Source organism: Bolinopsis microptera, chromosome 13 (assembly GCF_026151205.1).
Source record: "Bolinopsis microptera isolate Bmic1 chromosome 13, MBARI_Bmic_1.0, whole genome shotgun sequence".
Taxonomy (NCBI): Eukaryota; Metazoa; Ctenophora; class Tentaculata; order Lobata; family Bolinopsidae; genus Bolinopsis; species Bolinopsis microptera.
In genome coordinates, this window is record NC_087084.1 from 13,812,235 (window position 1) to 13,830,264 (window position 18,030).

General features: G+C 38.0%; 1 protein-coding gene across 1 annotated transcript in view; it reads left to right on the plus strand.

Moving 5' to 3' along the window:
- LOC134824882 (carbohydrate sulfotransferase 11-like) overlaps positions 1–5,318 on the plus strand; it is a 6,900-nt gene extending 1,582 nt beyond the window's left edge. Inside the window, exons 2-9 of the mRNA XM_063836861.1 lie at positions 1,473–1,655; positions 1,840–1,991; positions 2,426–2,582; positions 2,845–2,947; positions 3,275–3,428; positions 3,654–3,765; positions 4,101–4,225; positions 4,367–5,318. Coding sequence (XP_063692931.1) covers positions 1,473–1,655; positions 1,840–1,991; positions 2,426–2,582; positions 2,845–2,947; positions 3,275–3,428; positions 3,654–3,765; positions 4,101–4,225; positions 4,367–4,597 — 1,217 coding nt within the window. The 3' untranslated portion in view covers positions 4,598–5,318. The remainder of the gene's footprint in view (positions 1–1,472; positions 1,656–1,839; positions 1,992–2,425; positions 2,583–2,844; positions 2,948–3,274; positions 3,429–3,653; positions 3,766–4,100; positions 4,226–4,366) is intronic.
- The last annotated feature ends 12,712 nt before the right edge of the window (positions 5,319–18,030 follow it).

Consider the following 18,030-nt stretch of genomic DNA (forward strand, 5'->3'; position numbering starts at 1 on the left):
GTGGAAAAAACTAATAATATTGACAGCAGAAGATTAATTTTGAAACCAGTTCTCCCAGATGCTTTTATAGTCTTTGTTCTCATTATTAATGACGGATATCATTATGAATGACGGGTATTATCAATGATGACGGATATTATTAATAGTGACGGGTATTATTATTAATGACGGGTATTATTATTATTAGTGACAGGTATTATTATTAATAATGACGGGTATTATTATTAATGACGGGTATTATCATTAATAATGACGGGTATTATTATTAATGACGGAGTTGGAAAACAATTAAAACGATTGTGAGACAGGGTCGATTGAAAGATGTTTACCATTTTCCTATAACCATCACTGATAATAGTGCGATCTTGAGAAAAGCTGAAGAAGTTGTTGCAAAATACAACGAGAAGTTCAAAGTTAATGTGGCGTTTGGGTTTATTCTTAAGGACAGGACTACAGATGAACTAAAGTATTTTCATCCTTCAAACAACACGATGCTGTTTACACTCCCTCGAGTATTAGAAACTCCGTCTGATTATAGACAATTTATTGAGGATATTGAGCAACAAGACGCCTTTGACTATGCTCGACTACACAGACCATCAACAAAATGGACAGTGGAAAGAATTTTGTGTGTACGATTTGATATTTATAGATTTAAACTAAGACCTTAATTTAATTCTGTCAAAACTTATTTTATTGATGCGTATTGTGTAAATATTATTCAGCTTATGCTATTCGTAAAAAAAACTTATTCATTTCCATTTATTTTTCTAACCAGTAACGAATCATTTGTTTTATTTTTAACAACGATAGTCAGTTATATTGACAGATTGTGGAAATTAATCACTAGAAACAGTTAAATGAGTCACTCAAGTGATCTATAGGATAAGAATAGAGTGCTTGTGGCACATTATTACTTCACTTTGACCCACTCTAATCTGGTAAGATCGTTACACGATAAGATCACAAATGTACCGTGAGCAATGAACATGACATAATAATCTAGTTACAGCCAATAAAGCTTCCACGTGGAACATGATATAACACTAATTACAAGGTCGCCGCCGGTAACATTACGTAATATGCTCACTTCAAGCGCTTGTGCACCACTTTTTCTCAAAATGGCTATTGACAAATGCATCATATACTACTTGTGCCTATAATGAGGCTAAAATGGTGTACTGGTTTAATCATTAAATCAGGACATATACCATTTTTTAATTTGTTATTAAATTAATGTTACACAAAGTGAAACATTAGTTCTGAGAAGGAAATTAAAGGATCAACCAGTTAAATATTTTTTTGAAACATTTGGGATGTCCAAATCCTTTAAAATCAAATATACTTAATGATAACATGGCGGGCAGCCTAGAAACCCCAATAATTTCGCTCCTTTTGTTACATATTCTTATCATAGTATAAATTGAGCTGTTAAATTTATCAAATATTTTATTAACTTGATACGTTTTCAGTACCGGATCTGGCGGGGTGGCAACAATCAGAAAATTTCCTCAACATAAAAATTCACAACAAACAAGTAACGGTTGAGAAAGTAGAGAAAGAGCAGGCTAATTTAGGGTTCTTCTATTCTACCACCCCGAGCTCAGCTGTACCTTCTACTACTCCTAATTCAGCACATGCGGGGATTGAAACAGGTGGGGTATTATATAAGATGCTGTGCCCTTCCCCACTCTCAACATGTCCTGCCCCAGGGCTTTTGTGCCAGGGTGTTTTACCCCAGAAATTCCCGCCGCTAAATGCCCCGCCCCGGGGTGTTTGCCTTAGGTTGACTTTACAGCAGTTTATCCCACGTTCATATCATCATTGTCAATATATCAGATAATGATGCCTGGAACAGCGCAGTTGAAGCAAGAAATCAGAGTTATAAAGGTCCGCTCTCTTTAGAAATGGAGGTTATCATAGAGTCGGCTAAAGGTATCCATGTAAAACTTGACGATAGACTAAAGAGGGTGATATCTTCCATTGATCAGGTAGCTATTGTTACCACGGTAAATTAAATATTATGTAGCTATTGTTACCACGGTAAATTAATTAAATATTATGTAACTACCTCTCTCTCTCTCTCTCTCTCTCTCTCTCTCTCTCTCTCTCTCTCTCTCTCTCTCTCTCTCTCTCTCTCTCTCTCTCTCTCTCTCTCTCTCTCTCTCTCTCTCTCTCTCTCTCTCTCTCTCTCTCTCTCTCTCTCTCTCTCTCTCTCTCTCTCTCTCTCTCTCTCTCTCTCTCTCTCTCTCTCTCTCTCTCTCTCTCTCTCTCTCTCTCTCTCTCTCTCTCTCTCTCTCTCTCTCTCTCTCTCTCTCTCTCTCTCTCTCTCTCTCTCTCTCTCTCTCTCTCTCTCTCTCTCTCTCTCTCTCTCTCTCTCTGTGCGGTCTGCGGATGCACTGTAATATTAACTATTGGTCCTCAGAGAATTGGTGTAGCGCCCAGTCAGGCAAGTCTACAAGAGCACATTTCACAACAGTGTAAAACATTAGGACTTGACGACACAGAGACAGAGGTTAAACCTAGGCTAGCTTACTATAACACACAACACAAGCTCATCTACGTGGCTAACCCTAAATGTGGTGAGTTTAGATTTCAGAAAAGTAATTTTAAGTAATTACTGCGGAGAATTATCTTATTATTTTTAATTTTCTTCGATAGACTGTAGTGGCAAAATCAGATTCCAATATAAACTGGTGGGCCAATTAATTGTTTCATATAACAGTAATAAACTTATTATCATCAGAAGGCAGAATTACTAAATTGCTATCGCCTAAGAAAGTTTTGCCCTCAACATCAGTTTTAAATTAAAGTCCTTGAGGTGAAAAGAAAATGACTTTACAGGCAGCACCTCCTTTAAGAAGTTCATGCTGAAACTAGGAGGAGATAATAGAGATTACTCCGAGATGGCGGACGTGCACAACGAGGAGAAGCATCCAATTTTAAAGTTAGTCACACTTCACACAAAGTTAATCACACTTCATACTAAGTTAATCACACTTTGCCCAATGTTAATCACACACTTCACACAGTATTAATCACACTTCACACAATGTTAGTCACACTTCACACAATGTTAGTCACACTTCGCATAAAGTTAATCACACTTCACACAATTTTGATCACACACTTCACACAATATTAATCACACTTCACACAAAGTTAATCACACTTCACACAATGTTAGTCACAATTTGCATAAAGTTAATCACACTTCACACAATGTTAGTCACACTTCGCACAATACTACTCAGTTTAAACTCCCTCTCTTTAGAAACCTGTGGGAAGAACCGCTGGAGTTCCAAGAGGAAGCTCTGAGAACCTACTACAAAGTAACATTCGTCAGAAACCCTTTAGTTCGTCTTGTGAGCGGGTACAGGAACAAAATAGTCCGGATTCCTCAGGGGGCTTACGCGGCCCATATACAGGTATTATTATATTAAAAGATAAGATATTGATTCAAATAGCAGGATTGTCTACGTTTTGAGCTAGGGTCCAAAGCAAAAAAAAACAACATACCTGGCTTAACCGGTGATACTCGTAAATTATTTGTTCCAAATATTAACCGTCGATGAGTCTAACTCGGCGAGCGTCTTGGTAAGTTATTAACGTTATTCATATATTATAAGTTATTAACCTACAAAAACTTGCAGGAGATTATTGCTCACAACTACGGAGCGGATAAGGCCCTGAGCTGGTTTGCAAGGAAACCTTATCGTCCCTCATTCGAACAGTTTGTAGAGTACCTTATCTACACGGGAAACGGTAATTAATTTAATTAACTGATTAACTGTCTAGTTAATTGACTTGTCTGATTAATAACAATATGATGATGATATTCGTTTTATAACTTTCTATCATAAACGAATGTTCTGAGAAAACTGATTTTAATGTATTCAAAAACAATTTTATTTGAAAAACAAATGTTAAGTATAATTGAAACTAATATATTAATATTAGTTTCTCAACACTAATATTTGAGAAACTAATATTAAGTAATTAAAAGTATTCGGCAGCTAGAGAAAACTATAATATTAGGTGATTAAAACTATTTGGCAGCTAGAGAGAACTAATATTAAGTAATTAAAACAATTTGGCAGCTAGAGAGAACTACCATTGGGCTCCGTATGCAGACTATATAGGGCTATGTGGCTCAACAGTTAAGTACGATCTTATCGCACAGCTCGAAACAGCTCATCAACATATAGAGGAGATGAAGGAGATGGTAAGTTGGTTTACACGTTTAGATCTAGGGTGAAATACTGAATTTTTGAACCAAGTTTACACTAATTACTAATTACTAATTACTAATTACTAATTACTAATTACTAATTACCAATTACTAATTACTAATTACTATTTACAGGTACCGAGTTTAAAGGATATTCCCTTTCCGCCGAGTAGAACTGAGAAAGCAGTGGATGAGTACAGCTCTGAGGAAGTGACAGCCCTGGCTTTCTCAAACCTGACAGAAACACTGAAAACAGGCGTTTATAAGCTCTACGAGAAAGAAATTAAATTGTTGGGCTATTCACTGATGGACGATCAAAACTTTCCCTTTCTCACATCAGCAACTGTTCATTTAGAGGATGTATAATTAGTATAATTTATTAAAGCATTCAATTTTATTTTTTAAATGTACCATTAAAAGTAACATGATCATTGTTGTGAAGGTATTTTAGAAGGATTTTAATGTAATTAATAATTTATTCGAGCGTGCTAAATCAAGCTCTATAACAGTCGATCTTCGAGATTGTTCTAAAAGGGCCCCCGACAATTAAAACCACCTCGAATTGATGTATTTCGGACGCTGATTCCGAATCACCCCCAATCCCCATGACATAGGGTTAAAATGCTCCCCATGCGAGATCTTGGCGAAAAACTGTATCGATCACGTGATATGACCGTATAAGGAAGTTAGTCTAATTTCTCGTTAGGGTAAAAGACTAGCAAGCTAGGTAAATGTCAAAGACGTACTGTGATGAACACTGTATCTTAAACTTATTATTTAAATGCTGCATTGGGATACTTGTTCATTGACGATTTTTAGTTGTCTAAGATTTTGAAATCGAATGAAAAATAGAAAGGGCGAATGTATCATGCAAAATAGTTTTAAAATCTAACACTTATTTTATAGGATTTTTATTCATAACACAATGATATAGTCACTGAAACATTTGAACATGCAGTTTAACAAGTTATGATCTTTGTAGCTCAAACATCAAAGGATACATCCAAAAATTTGCATATTGTAGCCAATAATACACTTAAATATACTGTACTAAAGTAAGTTAGATATTGTAAGTAAGTTATACCAATTTTTGTATGTTGTTTTTTATCTGATACCTATTCACCATTTGAGAAATAAAACTTAAAGTTATAAACCTTCATTGTACTTTACCGGTAGAGTCTAAATTAAATAGTTTGAGATTTCCTTTACATTATATATTTATGCATGTGCCCCACGGGGATGAATTTCTTATTACCATTTATATTATATATATTTGTTTGAGTAAACATTGGCTGGTACCACGGGCCAGTCCCCAACAAAAAAAAGTTTCAATTGTTTTACTTTTATAGTATCTTACATAATACAAACAACAAAGGCAGCAAGTATTTAGTTTAATTTCTAAAAGTTTATTATCATTAGATGGCTAAGTACATAGTACATACGTGCAATTATCGAAATATCAAATTTATAGATTTGAGGCCTTGTCCATCCATTTTTGACCAATTTCCGACCAAAACCTCGATTTACCGCAAACCCCGATTTACCGCAGTGCGCAGGTTTTGTCTTTCCGGTAAATCGAGGTTTTATTGTATTAATTACAACATTGAGCTACACACCATTAACACACCATGAGCAGTGTCGTCTTTAAAAATAGAACGCTGGTACTTGTCAACTCTTGTTCCACAAAATACCATTCCTGGTTGACATTTAGTAGGCCCCACCCACTACCCCACCTGTGCTGCAGATCAGACAAATACCGTTATATCCCCACCTCCTATTAAAAAAAGAAGCAGGCTCCACCTTCTGTTTGAAAGAAGTTGTGAACCCCCCCCCCCCTCCCCCCCCCCCCCCCCCCCAGAAGTTTGAACTTGAGGTCAGAGGAGCTGTGAGAAATGGCTGAATTTACCGTATTTAGTTCCAACATTCCTCCTTGTTTACCTACTTGTCTCTTGTCATACGTTGTATGACCCGCCTGTATCGTTGAAACTCTACAGTGAGACTACAGCTTGTATTATTGAGACTATCGTTGAAACTACTATAGTGAAGCGACAGTGGGGGTCACCACGTGATACAACTTTTCTCAAGATATAGTAGTCTCGTAGTTAAACTATGCTGCACTGTTATAAAATTTAAACCGCCCCCTTTCTCAAGATATAGTAGTCTCGTAGTTAAACTATGCTGCACTGTATTAAAATTTAAACCGCCCCTAAAATGTTAAGAATTGCTATTTTTAATGCACTCGTACAGTCGCATCTCTCCTATGGGATAACGGTTTGGGGAAGCAGCACAGCAACTAATAAGTTGAATAAACTTTTTATCAATCAAAAAAGGCATTAAGAAATGTGTTCGGGATTCGCAGAGTTAACAAACATCAGCAAGGAAATACGAAGCGTGTTTTCAGTGAAAACAAAGTGCTTACCGTGTATGGACTTTATCATAAATTTATTCTCACTGAGGGATTTCAGGTAGTGCATGCTGGTGGTTACCCAACGTTACTAAGAAAACACTTTCAAACTTCAGCTGTTAACGATAAACGGCTTATTTGTCCTAGAGTGTATTATAAAGATAATATGCACAACATGTTATACGCTGTTCCCAGAATCTGGAATGCTGTTAACAACTCAAGTTATCTCACTAGAAATATTACCACAATTTCATCCTTCAAGAACAATATTAAGCAGTTCATTCTCATGTACCAATCTAATGGTTCAAATAACACATGGGAACCATCCAATCTTGATGCGCAAACATTTTTTGTCACTGCATCTAAGAACCCCGAGTCATACTCAGTTACACGTTAACACCATGCATGTTGTTACCATATTGCATGTTTTTGATATTTTGGCATGTGACTGCATGTACATTTACATGTTCAAATTGGACATTTTTTAGATTCTTATTCAAGCTGGGTAATTCCGACTGCATGTGCATGTTCATGTTCAATTTGTGACAATTCTTATTCAGTGTGTGTGATCATTTGAGCTGCGTTTTTAGCTGTTTTACCTTGCTTAATGTTCTATTTTGAATCTTAAATTACCCCCTGAGGGGCATAGCTCCAACACTTCCCCTCATTAAACGCCCCGTTTCTTTACTATGTGGGGGTTTGATAACCCCCCCCCCCCCCCCCCCCCCCATTTTCCGTAACCTTATTTCAGCAGCTTTTCTCACTTGGTGTCGCACAGTACATGTATTGTGCGACACCGGGTGAGAAGAGTCAAACGGGGTTCGAGATGCTCGGGTTTAAGATCACCAGATTACCTGATCTTACTGGAAGTCACAACTTTGACACTACACCTAAAGCATGGACGCATACGGGAAAACTCTCTGCATCCTGATGCTGACTATTCCCTCATCTTTCTCACTGATAGCAAATTTATCCCTACTCTGCTATTACTACTAAGTTACTGCCTACTACTCTAGTTACCCTGTCTTGACTACCTTTTGATTGGGTAGCTAGTTGAACTTTATTATTTTATTATGGACACATTGGATCTCTGTTAATAACAATTTTTGACATCTGTTGTAATACAGTAATGTATGTGATTTTCGCGTTTTTCCTCATTTATTCTGATCATGGATATTGATTGATACTAAGATTTTCACATTTATGAGAGTTTTTGAATTTTGGTCGCGTAATTTTGATTTTATTTGATTTTTGAACAAAATCTTTATTTAATTAGATTTCACTTTTTTTGTTGACCAGTGGCTTACAAGCTTCTGGGTCCTGTTTTGAATTTTTTTGAGTGGATTGTTAGGGCCCTGGCATTTGCCGACAAAGCGGTTTTTATTTTTATGTTTTATAATCCTGTTGATTTGTATATACCGTTTTGAAAATTTTTCAAATCTAATCTAATCTAATCTATACTCTTATCGAGGTTCATAGATAAGAGAATAGTTTCTAAACTATTATCTTATCTATGAACCTTGATAAGAGGTACATAGATAGGAGTATGTTTTATTTTTGATATACAAGTAAATTGCAATATTTTGCACCTCTAAGAGAAATAAAACTCAATATTCAATGTAACTTTTAAAAACTATATGGTCATTTATTAATATATGTTTTTTAAAGCTTCGGTTACTAAAACGTATAGTATCAGTAATAATATGTATTATAACAATAAGAATAACATCGCTTTATAGCCGAAAAGAACTAAAAAGTTAAAGATTCGGTTTAAGCCATTTTGATCTATTATATACTCTTAATACTTATATATACTCTTTGTTAGAGCTTTCGCTGACGTTGAGGTGGAAAAAACAAGCCAATATCGAGTTTTGTAGCCACAATTGCCCCGGAATAAAACAGTAAAGGATCACAAGATAGTTAAGTGTCATCAAACAAATGATACGACGTATTCCAGGGTGATCTGCTGAAGACTCAACTAGTTTCGGCCTTTGAGGGCCATCCACAGGAGTGTCACCTAGCAGAAGTCAAAAATTTAATAAACTGATATCAGAAGAATATGTCGTATTAGTAAACATACGGTTAATTAATCTGAAAATCCATTGTAAAGTTACAAACTCATGGGGCAGAAAAAGAAACAAAGAGTAAACTCGGTGTACAAAAGTGAGAGCTAGGAAGCGGAAAATATAGCCGTATACCCAGTGATAGAACGTGAGGTGTGACCTGAACCAAAGATAACATTAATTGCCACTGACCTTGCTCCTATTTAAACCAATTATCCTGGCTTTAAATCTCTCGATAAACATATCCTCAAACATGTTCAGGTCATCTCTATTGCATTTACGGATAATCCCAAAGTTAAAACTAGAAAGTTTATCATCTAACATTTCATAATGCACATCGTGAATGTGCAGAGCTAATGATGACTTATTATAATGTTCTGGTTTGAAAGCTGCTCTGTGGTTATTCATGCGTATATTGAGGGGTAGCCATGTCTGGCCAAAATAGAAGCCGCTTGAACATAACTTACATTGAGCTACGTATATAACATTCCCATCACTACAATTTAAACTCATATCTAGTTCACATATCTGATTGTTAACAATAAATTTCCCATCAGCGTTGTTTTCCGTGAGTTTGCAAGTCAGGCATCTTGGTCTTTTACATGCTTGTGATGAGGTGTTGTTGTCTCTTCTAGACTGTTTCACGTATTCTGCTGGTGTAGTGGCGAATTTTCTTCGTTTGAAGAGTTGGTCACTTATGTTACTGCCTCTTCTATTTGCGATAGTGATGGATACGTTCTCACCAATTATGTGTTCGATAGTCTGTTTCTTAGATTCTAGGAACATTCTGAGGTCTTTTAGTTCTTTGCAGTATTGGGCAGATAGTATCAAATTAGTAGAGGTTTCCTCCTTTTTCTCTACATCCGTTTTCTTAGGTTTCAGACGTTCATTCCTATCTACCAAATTCACCTTTTCTAGGACAATCTTAAGTTCCTGCTCATCATAGCCACTTTTCTTCAGGTCCGAAATTATGTCTTTAGCTGCTTTATCAAATGCTTTCTCGTCTGAGCATATGGTTCTTGCTCGTAGTAGTTGTGAATACGGGACGCTTTTGAATACATGAGGAGGGTGGTAGCTATTCCTTTGTAAAAATGATCTGTTATCTGTTGGTTTCTGGTATAATGATGTCGCTATACCGAAAGTCCCATTCTCTGACTGCCTTATTTTAACTAAAACATCCAGGAAGCTAAGTTCCCTGCCTATTTCCTCAGTGAATTCTATCCCATATGCTGCAGCTTTACTATTGAGTAGTTTGACAAAATCGTAGAACTCTTCTTCTGTCCCTGACCATATACCAAAAATATCGTCGATGTAACGTTTCCAGAGTTTAACAAATAAGTCCCAGTTGTCGATGTTCTCTTTTAGGAAAATCTTCAAAAATTTCAGAAATGTATCTGCTAAAGGTCTTGAGATCGAACCGCCTGTTGGAACACCTTTGATGGCTCTGAAAAACTCTCCTCTGTATTCTAGTGTCGAGTTCTGTAGACAAAAGTTGATACTTGTCATCATGCCTGATTTGATGTTTGGGGCGAGCGTTGTATCTTCTTCTAGTGCTGCATTAACCGACTGTCGGACGATATCCTGCCTCATACTAGGATATAGGGACCTTTACTGATAGTTGAAATTCGACATATGACGTCATCTAGCGTCATCTAGCGTCATCTAGCGTGAAATATCGCCAGATGATGATAGATGACGCTAGATGACGCTAGATGACGCTAGATGACGCCAATAAGCGACATTGTCGCTAAGTGCACGGCACCTTTCGAATGTCGCTATCTAGCGCTATCTAGCGCTATCTAGCGCTATCTAGCGCTATATGACGCTATATGACGCTATATGACGCTAGATGACGCTAGATGACGCTAGATGACGCTAAGCACGCAGCACTGACGCCAGGCGACAGAAAGCGCTATTTTCATAAAATTTCCGCCCTTTTTTTTGCGACATCTAGCGGTATCTAGCGCTATCTAACGCTATATGTCGCAACGACATCTGACGCAGCGCTATCTAGCGCTATCTAGCGCTATCTGGCGCTATCTAGCGGAGAATGTCGGTTTGTGACAGTTAACGCTAGATAGCGCTAGATAGCGCTATCTAGCGCTAGATATCGCGGCGACAGCTAGCGCTAGATAGCGCTATCTAGCGTAAACTGTCACAAACCGACATTCTCCGCTAGATAACGCTTGTTAGCGCTAGATAGCGCTATCTAGCGGAGAATATCGGTTTGTGACAGTTAACGCTAGATAGCGCTAGATAGCGCTATCTAGCGCTAGATATCGCGGCGACAGCTATAGCTATGGCTATAGTTGTTAACCGTTAAATATCTAACGTTGGTTATAAGTTTTATTTTTAACGTTGCAAAACGTTTATTATTTTACGTTAGATCAAGGTTACCTTATCAACTATAAGCAACGTTCAAAACTCTGCTATAAATTCAAAAAATTATAAGCAGAGTTTAAAATTCAACTACATTTTAAAGTTGTATGTAGGTTACATATAAAACGTTGTTAAACGTTAAATATCTAACGTTGGTTATAGGTTTTATTTTTAACGTTGCAAAACGTTTATTATTTTACGTTAGATCAAGGTTACCTTATCAACTATAAGCAACGTTCAAAACTCAACTAAATTTTAACGTTGTATGTAGGTTACATATAAAAACTTTGCCGGCTGGTATAGGCTTAGACTAATATTTTGAGAAAAAGCGGCGCGTGATAGTAAATTACGAGTATCACCCGTTAACGAGTGAGATTCGTCCAGTATAACCTGTTTATGCTCTAACCTTGATTCACGATGTCAATCCTTCGCATCTCGCCAATCTGGTTGCGAGAAGCATTATTTGATGCGCGCGAGACCCAGTAGTGCATCGCGCTACAAGCTCTAACCATAGCCCTCTCGCTAGTATTAGTAGTACGCTTAGACACATGGCTATGTGAAAGAAGATGATGTAAAGATCTAAATGTTAAATTAGCATTTGCAAATTAATAGTATTGAAATCTCGCACAGCAAGTTATTAAAAGAATGTAATGAGAGTCTAGCCGAATTTATTGTTCAGTAATCACATATATCGTACCCACGAGTTTTCAGTTTACGAACTACGCGCAAGTGTGAAGTGCAAGCGCGAAAGCTTTAGTGCAATTTAGCTACGAAAATACCAAAACCCTTAAAATGCGATGCATTCAGTATTTAGAATTAATATATTATAAATTTATAAGTTATGTCAATCCTCTTACCTGGGGACTCAGGCTATTATGTACATGTTCATAAACATTAAGATTTGGCGAATAAAGATTTGGCGGAATGACAGGCTGAGCGCGGCCCAGTAACAATCCTCGGGATCGGAATTATTTTGGATAAATACTTTACAGCTTTGAGCTTCGAGTAATCTATTTGACGATGTTTGTTGTAGCGCGATGCACTACTGGGCCGCGCCGCGCAGCCAATAATATAATGCTTCTTGCAACCACTAGTGCTTTACTAATATATATAAAATATTAACATGCATCCGCACGTCATCGTTTCCCGCCATTTTAACACAAATTTTTGAAATTAGCTTTTTATTATATATTTCGAAAATTTATGAAGCGAATTTTTCCCAAACTAATCCCGAACTGAAAAAACGTGCCGAACTGTACGAATTTTTTACGACTTTTGTACGAACTGACCAACTATGTTACTAAATTGGCGATATGCACCATGACTGGGCCTCGCCGAGCTGTGAACATGATCTGAACAGTGAAGGATTGACATCGTGAATCAACGCGATGCGTTACTGTGAGTGTGTCGCGCCGCGCATCCAAAAATGCTTCTCGGTATCCAATAATGCTTTTCGGCGAAATGCACCACTGAGCTGTGAAAGATTGGCATCATGAATCAACGATGTTAGTAACTTGTATAAATTTCGTCGAAATAGTACGTGCCGCTTTCTTCCGATCCCGAAATGTTAAGGGTCGACGGTCGTTTACATATTAGTATTACGTAATCAGCTGAGGAGGTTGGGGTTTTCAAATGATTATTGATTACGCTAGTGTAATATTGACATAAATATAATAGCTATGGTAAAACTGATTACGGGGTATGTGAACGACCCCTCATTGTTAGTAATCAGTTCCATACATAGCTATTAAGCTATTAGTATTATGTCTGATGTCACAATCACACTAGCGAGCGTAATAATTTGGAAAACCCCGGCCGGCGGCATCAGGCCCTTTATATAATTATAATATGTAAACGACCCCTTGATTAAGTGATATTTAATATTTTGTTCCACTCAGCCGAATATTTGATAAATCGAGTGTAATAGTTGGGTGACTTCGACGAGCCGCGCAAGCTTATAGTTATATCATTTGCATTCTCACTTAAATTATAATTAATTTTCATACACAGTAAAAATTAATTTTCATATAAAATAAAAATAACAAAAAAGATTGGGTGGGAAAAGACAGGCTGCTCTTACGGTCCCAGTAAAACACCCACCCACACACACACACACACACACACACACACACACACACACACACACACACACACACACACACACACACACACACACACACACACACACACACACACACACACACACACACACACACACACACACACACACACACACACACACACACACACACACACACACACACACACACACACACACACACACACACAGAGTTAGGATTACTGTTACTGTGATAGGATATGATATCTTGTGCTATATGTAGCGACGACATCTGACGTAGCGACATATAGCGCTAGATAGCGACATCTAGCGCTAAATAGCCTGGACTGTCACGACCCAAAATTCTTCGCTATTTAGCGCTATCTAACGCTATTTAGCGCTATCTAACGCTATCTAGCGCTATATGTCGCAACGACATCTGACGCTATATAGCGCTATCTGGCGCTATATAGCGCTAGATAGCGTGAACTGTCGTAAACTGACTTATCCCGCTATCCAGCGCTTGATGTCGCCTGCGTCAGATGTCGTCGCGACAGATGTCGTCAGATGACGTCAGATATCGCTAGATGGCGTCAGATAGCGTCAGATGTCGCGGCAACATATGACGCTAGATGACGCTAGATGTCGTCCCTAGAATTTTTATGAAAATAGCGCTATCTGTCGCCTGGCGTCAGTGCTGCGTGCTTAGCGTCATCTAGCGTCATCTAGCGTCATATAGCGTCATATAGCGTCATATAGCGTCATATAGCGCTAGATAGCGCTAGATAGCGCTAGATAGCGCTAGATAGCGCTAGATAGCGACATTCGAAAGGTGCCGTGCACTTAGCGACAATGTCGCTAATTGGCTTCATCTAGCGTCATCTAGCGTCATCTAGCGTCATCTATCATCATCTGGCGATATTTCACGCTAGATGACGCTAGATGACGCTAGATGACGTCATATGTCGAATTTCAACTATCAGTAAAGGTCCGGATATAGAGCTTTCACGTCCATCGTGAATAAAAGGTCCCTTTCATCTAAAACAAGGTCTTTGATTTGACGTAGAAAATCACTGGTGTCTTTTATATATTCATCGTTTGAGTAGTTCCGTGAAACCTGTCCGAAGTGATGGGCTATGTATTTCTCCAGCCTCATTGTGGGGGACTGTGTTAGAGCGTGTACCAATCTTGAGGGAGGGATCTTTTTGTCTCTGATTTGTTCCGCTTCTAGTTTGTGAATTTTGAATAGAGGGTAAGGAATACCAGTTGTTGTCTTAAAACATGTTTTCCTAAGTTTTCCACCCCGTTCCGTGTATCCAGTGATGGTTTCTAAAATTTTGCTGTTAAAAGAGCCTCCGCTGATTAATCTCTCAATCATGGACCTCTGCTGTTGAAGTATTTGGTCGTTAGGGTCTGTAACTAGTTTGTTGTAACTATCTGATTTACTGAGTTCTGAACTGATAGCCGTGTCCACATCTCTAGGATTCATAACTAACACACTACCCCCTTTATCTGCTTTCGTGAAAATAAGTTTCCCCAGTCTAACCATACTCTTGCACCAATTCTGTCCTCTGATTTCAACTGTAGTGAGATTGGATGGTGGTGTACTGAGTTCGAGTTGGTCCACAAATTGTTTCAGCTCAGTTTTCAACTCTTCAATCCCTGGTTCTAAATTCTGGGACCATCCTGTTCGTTTGATGTAAAGTGATCTAGGGAAGTCTTCTTGCTGATTGGTATGGTAATCGTCACATTCCTCCCTGTTTTTGTTGTGATGGGCCCTCCATGCTATGTTTCTAACAAATTCCCTGACATCATAATTAAGTCTGTCTCTGTCTGGTTTTCTTGGTGTGACGAACCCCGTTGAAAACTGAGCTGAAACAATTTGTGGACCAACTCGAACTCAGTACACCACCATCCAATCTCACTACAGTTGAAATCAGAGGACAGAATTGGTGCAAGAGTATGGTTAGACTGGGGAAACTTATTTTCACGAAAGCAGATAAAGGGGGTAGTGTGTTAGTTATGAATCCTAGAGATGTGGACACGGCTATCAGTTCAGAACTCAGTAAATCAGATAGTTACAACAAACTAGTTACAGACCCTAACGACCAAATACTTCAACAGCAGAGGTCCATGATTGAGAGATTAATCAGCGGAGGCTCTTTTAACAGCAAAATTTTAGAAACCATCACTGGATACACGGAACGGGGTGGAAAACTTAGGAAAACATGTTTTAAGACAACAACTGGTATTCCTTACCCTCTATTCAAAATTCACAAACTAGAAGCGGAACAAATCAGAGACAAAAAGATCCCTCCCTCAAGATTGGTACACGCTCTAACACAGTCCCCCACAATGAGGCTGGAGAAATACATAGCCCATCACTTCGGACAGGTTTCACGGAACTACTCAAACGATGAATATATAAAAGACACCAGTGATTTTCTACGTCAAATCAAAGACCTTGTTTTAGATGAAAGGGACCTTTTATTCACGATGGACGTGAAAGCTCTATATCCTAGTATGAGGCAGGATATCGTCCGACAGTCGGTTAATGCAGCACTAGAAGAAGATACAACGCTCGCCCCAAACATCAAATCAGGCATGATGACAAGTATCAACTTTTGTCTACAGAACTCGACACTAGAATACAGAGGAGAGTTTTTCAGAGCCATCAAAGGTGTTCCAACAGGCGGTTCGATCTCAAGACCTTTAGCAGATACATTTCTGAAATTTTTGAAGATTTTCCTAAAAGAGAACATCGACAACTGGGACTTATTTGTTAAACTCTGGAAACGTTACATCGACGATATTTTTGGTATATGGTCAGGGACAGAAGAAGAGTTCTACGATTTTGTCAAACTACTCAATAGTAAAGCTGCAGCATATGGGATAGAATTCACTGAGGAAATAGGCAGGGAACTTAGCTTCCTGGATGTTTTAGTTAAAATAAGGCAGTCAGAGAATGGGACTTTCGGTATAGCGACATCATTATACCAGAAACCAACAGATAACAGATCATTTTTACAAAGGAATAGCTACCACCCTCCTCATGTATTCAAAAGCGTCCCGTATTCACAACTACTACGAGCAAGAACCATATGCTCAGACGAGAAAGCATTTGATAAAGCAGCTAAAGACATAATTTCGGACCTGAAGAAAAGTGGCTATGATGAGCAGGAACTTAAGATTGTCCTAGAAAAGGTGAATTTGGTAGATAGGAATGAACGTCTGAAACCTAAGAAAACGGATGTAGAGAAAAAGGAGGAAACCTCTACTAATTTGATACTATCTGCCCAATACTGCAAAGAACTAAAAGACCTCAGAATGTTCCTAGAATCTAAGAAACAGACTATCGAACACATAATTGGTGAGAACGTATCCATCACTATCGCAAATAGAAGAGGCAGTAACATAAGTGACCAACTCTTCAAACGAAGAAAATTCGCCACTACACCAGCAGAATACGTGAAACAGTCTAGAAGAGACAACAACACCTCATCACAAGCATGTAAAAGACCAAGATGCCTGACTTGCAAACTCACGGAAAACAACGCTGATGGGAAATTTATTGTTAACAATCAGATATGTGAACTAGATATGAGTTTAAATTGTAGTGATGGGAATGTTATATACGTAGCTCAATGTAAGTTATGTTCAAGCGGCTTCTATTTTGGCCAGACATGGCTACCCCTCAATATACGCATGAATAACCACAGAGCAGCTTTCAAACCAGAACATTATAATAAGTCATCATTAGCTCTGCACATTCACGATGTGCATTATGAAATGTTAGATGATAAACTTTCTAGTTTTAACTTTGGGATTATCCGTAAATGCAATAGAGATGACCTGAACATGTTTGAGGATATGTTTATCGAGAGATTTAAAGCCAGGATAATTGGTTTAAATAGGAGCAAGGTCAGTGGCAATTAATGTTATCTTTGGTTCAGGTCACACCTCACGTTCTATCACTGGGTATACGGCTATATTTTCCGCTTCCTAGCTCTCACTTTTGTACACCGAGTTTACTCTTTGTTTCTTTTTCTGCCCCATGAGTTTGTAACTTTACAATGGATTTTCAGATTAATTAACCGTATGTTTACTAATATGACATATTCTTCTGATATCAGTTTATTAAATTTTTGACTTCTGCTAGGTGACACTCCTGTGGATGGCCCTCAAAGGCCGAAACTAGTTGAGTCTTCAGCAGATCACCCTGGAATACGTCGTATCATTTGTTTGATGACACTTAACTATATATACTCTTAATACTTTACCGTTTGTACGGACGGGATCACTCATGGGGATCACTGGAATCAGCTGACCGTTTATAGAAACCCGAACCCTGAAGATCACTGGGATCAGCAGATCGTCTATAGAAACCCGGAGGCTGAAGATCACTGGGATCAGCTGATCGTTTGAACAGAGTCTGACACTGAGTCAGAGCGATCAGTCCTAGCACTAGTAGAAAACATAATACTTTTGTCATTGCTGCGGGTATGGTATTTTTAAAAGATAAAAATAATAGGTTACGAATATGACAATACTTAAATAGTTCAACGTTTTTTACAAATATCAATCGATATCAGATAAAAATAAGATTTAAAAAAAGTAAATACGGAGTTAAGAGACTGAAACCTGGTAAAAGGAACAGAACTGAAAGTTAAAGCCCTGATAAAGCAAATACCATGACCACCGTGTTTTAAGGAGAAATCAGTCGTATCAGAAGTCGTTCAAAAGGTTCATTTTTAGATCAAAATATTCTATTCTATTGTTAAAGATGAAAAGGAAAAAAGCAACCGGCTGATAAAATTTACGGAAAAAACCCGGAAATCGACATAATATTTAGGTGTCTAAAAACCATGTGTTAATAGAGATCTAAAATTTTTAC